Source organism: Dipodomys ordii, unplaced genomic scaffold, assembly GCF_000151885.1.
Source record: "Dipodomys ordii isolate 6190 unplaced genomic scaffold, Dord_2.0 Scaffold15, whole genome shotgun sequence".
Lineage (NCBI taxonomy): Eukaryota > Metazoa > Chordata > Mammalia > Rodentia > Heteromyidae > Dipodomys > Dipodomys ordii.
The window spans coordinates 14,588,944-14,597,881 of NW_012267231.1; the positions used below are offsets into that span (position 1 = coordinate 14,588,944).

The 8,938-nt window shown below is 48.2% G+C and overlaps 1 protein-coding gene across 8 annotated transcripts in view; it reads right to left on the reverse strand.

Moving 5' to 3' along the window:
* The window catches only part of Parp6 (poly (ADP-ribose) polymerase family, member 6), a 33,212-nt gene extending 27,834 nt beyond the window's left edge, over positions 1-5,378 (reverse strand). For 6 of the 8 annotated variants that reach the window (XR_001174896.1, XR_001174895.1, XM_013012152.1 and 3 more), the window contains exons 1-2: positions 3,842-4,694; positions 997-1,187 (exon numbers count right to left, since the gene is read on the reverse strand). Coding sequence is in view for 6 of the 8 variants with exons in the window: in XM_013012152.1 (XP_012867606.1) it covers positions 997-999 (3 nt within the window). In the remaining 2 variants the exon portion in view is untranslated. Of the gene's footprint in view, positions 1-996; positions 1,188-2,924; positions 2,947-3,841; positions 4,695-5,352 lie in introns of those variants that run through there. The other 2 variants (XM_013012148.1, XM_013012149.1) reach the window with 2 other exon arrangements.
* Between the last annotated feature and the right edge of the window lie 3,560 nt (positions 5,379-8,938).

Consider the following 8,938-nt stretch of genomic DNA (forward strand, 5'->3'; position numbering starts at 1 on the left):
TATTCTTTGGGAGTCTGTCTCTTCCCGAATCTGATCAAATTCATGACCTAGCTCTCACTTGGTGGGTCAGAAGAAAACCACAGAGAAGGGGCTGGGAAGGTGACTCAGTGGTAGAGCGCTTGCCTTGCATGCGTGAGGCCCTGGGTTTGATTCCTCAGCACCACATAAGCAGAAAAAGCCAGAAGTGGTGCTGTGGCTCAGGTGGTAGGGCACTAGCCTTGAGCTGAAGAGCGGAAGGACAGCGTCCAGGCCCAGAGTTCAGGTCCCACAACAGGCAAAAAGAAAAAGAAAAAAAACAAAAAAACAAAACCACAGAGAATTCTGGCTATCCTAAGACCCAGCATAATGATGAAGGCTTTGGCTGTCAGAGGGACACAAAAAACTTCAATCTCAAGGTTTATTTCTAAGCGCTGGCCTCTACTGGGATCACTGCCCAAGACAGCTCTCAAGCTTACCGATGTGCTCTTGTCCCATCATCCCTTTGTATGGCCTATGGAAAACCTACCTATAGACCCTAGCAACCAAGTCATACCATTTTCAAGGTCTTACCTCCTTTAATTTCAAAGAGCCACTCTATCTTTCAGAAGAGCAAGAGAACTAGATGACAATGGTTCATGCCTGTAAATCTAAGTATTCCACAAGCTGAGATCTGAGGACTGAGGTTCAAAGCCAGCCAGGACAGACAAATCTGAGACTCTGATCTCCAATTTAACCAGGAAAAAACCTGGAAGTTGAAGCACGGCTCAACTGGTAAAGTGCTGCTAGCTATGACTGAAAAAACTGAGCAAAGTGCAAGGCCCTGAGTTTAAGGCTCAGAACTAGCATGCACGCACACACAAAAGCAAGAAGACAAATACTGGGAAAAGGTGAAGTCTGTACTCTATCTCATCTACCCCTGACAAGCTGGGAGAGGACAAATACCAGGAAAAGGTGAAGGCTGCACTTTGTCTCATCTACCTCTCATCACCCTGGGAGAGGAGGGCAGTCCATTCTCACCATTGGGTCAGAGGGTCACACGCACTCCAGGGTCAGTGCTAGGCAGCACCCCTCCATACCACCAGCTGAACCCAGGCCAATGAGACGGGCATTTAGGAGGCCACACGGGGAGGCAAGAAAGGGGTGATGTCAGAGGCGACGGGAGATCTGCTGGGGATGCAGGCTCTTCTGCGGTGTAACAAGTCACCGTCCTGTAGAAAACAGTAACAATGAATTTCATCACCACTTCACAGCTGGGTGCTGCATACACAGGCACACTTTTACCATCCACACCATTGGACACTCACATACAGACATGCGCATGAGCATTTATGGACACTTGTACACACAGCCATGAAAGTTCTGCACAAACATATGACTGTTGGGTTCAAACTGGAGACCTGGGACAGGGGCCAATTCCTGCTCTAGATCATTATGCTACAACATCCAGAGGCAAAAGAAAGAATGACAGGACCACCTGATTCGACTATCTCTGCTTTATTCTTCACAGTACCAGCCCTCATCAGAGGTAAGAACCAGAGCACACTCTCTATATTGACCCATTATCTCTGTTTTTAAAAACAAATTTAAGGGATTGGGAATGTGGCTTAGTGGTAGAGTGTTTGCCTAGCATGCATGAAGCCCTGGATTCTATTCCTCAGTACCACATAAACAGAAAAAGTCAGAAGTGGCACTGTGGCTCAAGCAGAAGAGTGCTAGCCTTGAGCAAAAGAAGCTCAGTGCCCAAGCCCTGAGTTCAAGCCCCCAAAACAACAACAAAAATAACAAATTTTAAATTATTATAAAAATGATGTACAGAGGGGTTACAGTTACATAAGTCAGGTAAAGAATATATTTCTTTTTAGACATTACTTTTTTTTTTTTTTGATCAGTCGTGGGGCTTGAACTCTGGGCTTGGACCCTGTCCCTACACTCTTCAGCTCAAGGCCAGAGCTCTACCGCTTGAGCCACAGCACCACTTCCGGTCTTCTAGTGGTTTATTGGAGATAAGAGTCTCATAGACTTTCCTTGCCCAGGCTGGCAACCTCGATCCTCAGATCTCAGCCTCCTGAGTAGCTAGGATTACAGGCATGAGCCACCAGCGCCCGGCTTGGACATTACTAAGACACCAATATTAGCTGGGTATGTTAGTACATGCCTGTAATCACAGCACTTGGGAGGCCAAAACAAGAAGATCTGGAGTTCCAGTTCAGTCTAGGCTCCGTATCAAGACTTTATCTCAGGGCTGGGAAGGTGGCTCAGTGGTAGAGCACTTGCCTTGCATGCATGAGGCCCTGGGTTCAATTCCTTAGCACCACATAAACAAAAAGAAAAAAGCCGGAAGTGGCCCTGGGGCTCAAGTGGTAGAGGGCTAGCCTTTAGCTGAAGAGCTGAGGGACAGTGCCCAGGCCCAGAGTTCAGGCCCCACGACCGGACCAAAAAAAAAAAAAAAATATTACTTGAAGTCATTTTATGACAATTATATCTAACTACCAAGTCCTCACAAAGACTGAAGATGTGCTAGTAAACATGGTTGGAGCTGTTTCAGCCAAACTAATGCTCTGGAATCATCTTGGAAACAAGATAATTATGAAGGTAATATAAAAGATTACCTATCCAAATAAAAAAATATATGCATAACGATTCCAATAATCGCCCAGCAAAACATTATTCCCTAGCCTTTGCCCCACCCTATTCCAGGCAATTTTAGCCCAAGTAGAGGCTTCACATATAAGGGGAGCCCTTGGGAGTGATAGCAAACTAAAAAAGCTTTCTAGCTGGTTACTGAGGGCTCTCACCTGTAATCCTAGCTACACAGGAGGCTGTGATTTGAGGATCACAATTCAAAGCCAGCCTAGGCTGTGAGACTCTTATCTCCAATTAACCACAAAAAGCCAGACACGGAGCTGTGAATCAAGTGGTAGATTACTAAGTGGTAGATTACTAACCTCAAGCAAAAGAACTCAGAAATAGTACCCAGGCCGAGTTCAAGTCCCAGAACTGGCTTGAACACACACACACACAAATTGAAGTTCTCAGGGATAAAGTAAAATATCTGAGATTTGCTTTAAAAATCCTACTTTAACACCAATGAATAAAGGAAATGGGGAGACAGATGAAATGAATTTGGCACTGACGAAAGTGAATGATGTACTTAAGAGTGTCTTACCTTCTTTACTTTTTGTGTATAGCTTTAGAATATTTCATGGTAAAAAGTTAAAAACCAAAGACCTCTCTCAAAGAAGGTTCTTCCTAGAAAGTCAACCCTAAATATTAACAGGGTGGCTAACCCTTACCTTTTAGTTGTCCTTTACACATAGGAAGCAGGGTTTAGGAAGTGACTCAAGTGGTAGAGCGCCTGCTGAGCAAGTGCAGGACCCTAACGCCCAGTAGTGCCAGAGAATTAAAAAAAAAAAGACACCAAATACAGTAAGCACCTTCCTACCACAGAGCCTTTGTCTCTGCTGTTTCTCCTCCACAAATATCCATACTGCTTGAAGGTAACCCTAACTAGCCTACAGGAAGTTTTTTTTTTTGTCGGTCGTTGGGCCTGGGTGCTGTCCCTCAGCTCTTCAGCTCAAAGCAAGCGCTCTACCACTTGAGCTACAGCGCCACTTCCGGTCTCTCCTGAGCACAAAGAAGCTCAGGGAGTGCTGAGGCCCTGAGCTCAAGTCCCAAGATCAGCCAAGAAAAATAAAAGAGGGAAAAAAAAAGGAAAAGGAAAAAAGGGGAATGGAGGAAAAGAGATGAAGGAGGTGAGTTTGATGGGGTGCATTGTTATGTATGGGAATATAACGAAATTCCATTATACAATGAATATATATGCTAATTCAAAAACATTTCTTAAAAGCAAAAGTTCATTCACCTTCAGGAGAAGCTGAGAATCAGAATATGAAGATCTTTGTAGATTTGAAAATAAACAGTCAAGTGTTGATCTTGTGACCCCCAGAGGAACACTCTTCGATGGAGGCACTAATGTTCAGCCTGGGTTATTCTGGGTGAGTAGTAGAATGGTGTGGCAGCGTAGGACAGAAGTACCAACTTTCTCAAGGTCTTTGACACTGGAGAAGTCAAGCAAATCTCAGCATCTCTCCAAGGGCTGTTACTGCTTAGTTTCTGTTGCTGTCACAGAAAGAAAAGTTCGGAGGGAGAATTTTACAAGAGATGGTTCTGAAAACCAGCCTTTTCAAACCAAGCTGCTTTAGCAATAGGGATTGGATCCTCAATTTTAAACGCCCTTTCTTCAGAGAAAAGGAAAAGTGGGCTTAAGAGGTACAAAGTGGAAAAAGGCAGATGATAGATCATGACATTCACTGAAGCAAAGGCATTTAAAAAAAATAAATAAGGCTTGAAAGATGACCTAGAACAAAGCTTTCACTTTTTCTAGGCCTGGGGCACATCACACAACTTGTATCTTGGAAATCAAGACCGTTTTGACACGTCCTAATTACATCTGGTTTTTCTGTGGTACAGTTATAATTAGAGAAGTTGTTAATAATACATGAAGCAATACAGAGCTATCTGATTTCTGGAAATGAGATAAAGGAGGGAAGCTTTTCAGCACAGACTACAGGAAGCATGCCCAGAGAAGGATGCTGTTAAGCTTCATGTTTACTTTTGGGCGGTGGCAGCTAGCAGGGAATGCTTCATATATTTCCACGGGAATAGCCAAATATAGGTGAGCCTCAAGTTTGGATCACACACACACACACACACACACAAAAGTCCTGTTTTGTGTTTCTACGCCGGTACTGGGGCTTGAACTCAGGGACGGGGCGCTGTCCCTGAGCTTTTGTGCTCAAGACCGGCGCTCTACAACTTGAGCCACCAGCTTCACTTCCAGCCTTTGTGGTGGTTCGCTGGAGATAAAGAGTTTCAGGGATTTCCTGCCCGGGGCAGGTTTCGAACCGCGATCCTCAGATCTCAGCCTCCGGAGTAGATGGCATTACACAGGTGTAAGCTACGGGCTCCTTCGCCGGGTCTCGGTGGGACAATGTTAGGCCTGTCAAACTGGCTTCTAGGCTGGACAGCGAGGGTCCTGGGAAACGCCCCGCTCCCCCTCGCGTGCCAGGGCCTGGCCGCCGAGGGGCCACCCGAGGCCTAATGCCTCCTCCGACTCCCCGCGGCGGGCGACGCCGGGGCTGGGCGGGAGGACGCGGCCGCCGAGGGACAACAGCGACCACTCGCCTCCGGCGTGCGTCGGGAACCCCGCGGACACCTAACACCTCCCGGGGAAAGAGTTGCTCGGATCGGTGCCGCCCGGCCCTGCCCGGCGCGCCCAGCCCGTCAGTCCCCGGCCCTCCCCGCGGCCCACCGCCCCGCCCCGCGCCGGCCCCGGGGCGGACGCCCGCACAGGGCGGCGTCGCGAGTACTCACGGCGACCCCGGGCCGCGCGCGGCCGCCGCCGAGGGGACGAGCGGCCCGGGACGCCCCGCGGGGGCGGAGCGGCGGGCCGAGGGGCGGGGGCCGGGCCGGCGGGCGGGCGAGGTCGCGCTCCCCACGCCGAGCCCCTCCGTCACGGGCGCGCTGCGCCAGTCCGCGCAAGCTCACGCGGAGACGCCACGATCACGTGGTACCTCTCCGACCAATCATCGCGCCGTCAGCGCTTGGGCGCGACTCCGCCTCCGCGACGCCAGCTCTGGGACGCCTGCGCAGTGGACGCCAGTTGGGTAGGGGGGGCGGTGCGGAGCGAGTGGGTGGTGCCTGCAACCTGGTGCGTGGGGGAAAAGAAGAGCGGTTCCGGGGGCGAAAGGAGGGCTCTCCGAAGGAGGGCGCCTGCGTCGGGCTCCCCCGTGTGGCTGGGAGGACTGCTCAGGGCCCGCACTCCAGGTTGTCTGTTGGCTGCTGCCAGCCACCACAGACCAGCCTCCTCCTCGTTCTTGCTCATCCCTCAAACACTTAAGGATCTCATTTGTTTTGGCGGTTCTGGGATTTGAACTCAGGGTCTGACACTTGGTGAGCACTTGGTGGACTGCATGCTGCTGTGATGAGGCTGAAATGAGACAGCAGGGCTGGGAAGGTGGCTCAGTGGTAGAGCGCTTGCCTCGCACGATTGAGGTCCTGAGTTCGATTCCTCAGCACTACATATACAGAAAAAGCCGGAAGTGATGCTGTAGCTCAAGTGCTAGAGTGCTAGACTTGAGCTGCAGAGCTGAGGGACAGTGCCCAAGCCCCAGAGTCCAAGCCCCACGACCGACCCTCCCCAAAAAATAAACACCGAAATGAGACAGTATTAGGATGAGTGCATGGAATTATCCTCACCATCCACCTCCACCTGGACCAGTCCTAGGGTTTGAACTTAGGGCCTTGCTCATTCAGCCTTTTTAAGCTCTACCAGTTAACCCACATCTCCACATTCCAGCTATTTGCTGGTTAATTGGAGATAAGAGTCTTAGATTTGTCTTCTCTGGCTGGCTCCAAATTGAGGTTCTCAGATCTCAGCCTCCTGAATACCTAGGATTACAGGTGTGAGCCACGGTGAGCCACTGGTACTCAGCTTTCAAATATACTGAGATGCAGGTCATATATCCACCAGAGACAGAGATTTCAAGGATGCACTAGAAAACCACATCTGGGTGCTGGAGTGGGTCCTCCTCCTCCTCCTCCTTTTTTGCCAGTCCTGGGGCTTGAACTCAGTGCCTTGGCACTGTCCTTTAGCCTCTTTTGCTCAAGGCTAGCACTCTACCACTTAAGCCACAGTGTTACTTCCAGCTTTTTCTGTGTATGTGGTACTGAAGAATCAAACCCAAGGCTTCATGCATGCTAGGCAAGGACTCTACCACTAAGTCACATTCCTAGCCCTCCTGTCTTCTTCACACAATTCACACAGTTCACACAGTAGAGATGTCCACACAGGGAGACTCAGAACAGTATGCAGCTTTGTTTTTAGTGTAGTCTTGTCTGCCTTGGGCCACAATCCACACTGCCAAGACTCTGCAAGTCATATACTTTGTAGGTTGGCAACATCAAATCCTTTTCCCTAAGCAAAAATGAATGAGAATAAAAGCAGAAAGGGAAGAAATATGCTAGAATTTATGACTTGGGAAGTTCCAAGAAAAAGAAAGAGGGCTGGGAATGTGGCTTAGTGGTAGAGTACTTGCCTAGCATGCATGAAGCCTTGGGTTTGATTCCTCAGTACTACACAAACAGAAAAGGCATCACTTCCAGTTTTCTGGTAATTAATTGGAGATAAGACTCTCACAGACTTTCCTCCCCAGGGAGGCTTCAAACCACAATCTTCAGATCTCAACCGACTGAGTAGACAGGATTACAGGCGTGAGCTACCAGCACCCAGCCAGACATTTTAATTTACACCTTTTTATTTTTTAGTGATGGTACTTATGCTTAAACTCAGTCCCTTAGTTTTTACAGTCCACGCTGGTGCTCTACCACTTGAGCCACATCGTCGATCCTTAGATCTTAGCCTCCTAAGTAGCTAGGATTATAGGCTTTGAATCACTGTTGTCTAGCTTAGCCATCATGTAAATCCAGCCTCAGAGTCTGCTTTCAAGAAGACTTGTTAAAGTATAGGACATGGGCTGCGAAAGTGGCTTAGTGGTAGAGTGCTTGCCTCACATGCATGAAGCCCTGGGTTCAATTCCTCAGTAGCACATACACAGAAAAAGCCAGAAGTGGCTCAAGTGGCAGAGCGCTATCCTTGAGCAAAAGAAGCTTAGGGACAGTGCCCAGGCCCTGAGTTCAAGCCCCAGGATTGGGGGGGGGGGACTAGAAACAATAATCAAAGTCTTCATCTCAACATGGAGTCCAAATTGTGAGGGTTTTATTCCCTGTTCATTGCAGGGTTTTGAGCCCTACCCACTGGGGTTTCTCTTAAGAAGCCCCATGCCACGGTGACCAGCTTGCCTCCCAAGAAGCAAGGGCTCACCCTCCAGGCTCTCTTTTCTGCTGAGCACCCTAAACCACCATTTGGGAAACGCCAGAACCAGGCTTATGGCCTGCTTTCTGGATCTCTGTTCTACACAGCTACAGCAGGAGGGCAGAAGGAAAGGATGGTGGGAACGTACGTGGTCTTCTTACCTTTCTTTCTTGTTGAGACAAGGTCTTACTATGTAGCCTAGGCCTTTCTCACCATCCTCACACCTCCTCCTTCCCAGTGCTGGTATTACTGGCGTGTGCCGTTTTGTGTGTGTGTGTGTGCGTGTGCCATTGTGACCTCTGTGGTCTTATGTCAAGAGAGACAGCATCCATGGCCAGGCGCCAGTGGCTTACGCCTGTCATCCTAACTACTCAGGAGGTTGAGATCTGAGGATCATGGTTCAAAGCCAGCCCAGGCAAAACATCCATGAGACTCCTATCTCCAATAAACCACCAGAAAACCGGAAGTGGCTCTGTGGCTTAAGTAGTAGATCTCTCGCCTTGAGCTGAAGAATTGAGGGACAGCACCCAGGCCCAGAGTTCAAGCCCCATGAGCACCAAAAAAAAAAGGAGAGATAGCATCCTTTGAATTTCTAGATCTACCTATGCCTGAAGGCAGAAACATTCTTCTATTATTGGTTATATGAGCCCAGTCCTTTTCCATTGGCTTAGACATATTTGTGTTTGTTTTTTTGACACTTTAAAACTGAAAGGGTCCAGACTAATACATGCATACACAAAGACACCATGTTATGTAAAGTCAGACACTATACAAGTTGCCGATGACCTCCAGAAAACTTTCTGTTTGAAGGAAAGGCCAGTATCTTGGGCACTGACATATAGATAGATAGATACACACACATATATATATATGTATATATATATATATATATCGCCTTTTTCTTGTTTTCTTTTTGCTTTGTTTTAGTCACCACTTTAAAATGTAAAAAAAAAAAAAAAGTGAGGTGCTCAGACCTGTAATCCTAGCTACTCAGGAGGCTGAGATCTAAAGATCATGGTTTGAAGCCTGCCCAGGATAGCAGGAAAGTTTGTGTGAAACTCTTATCTTTAATTAACCATCAAAAAG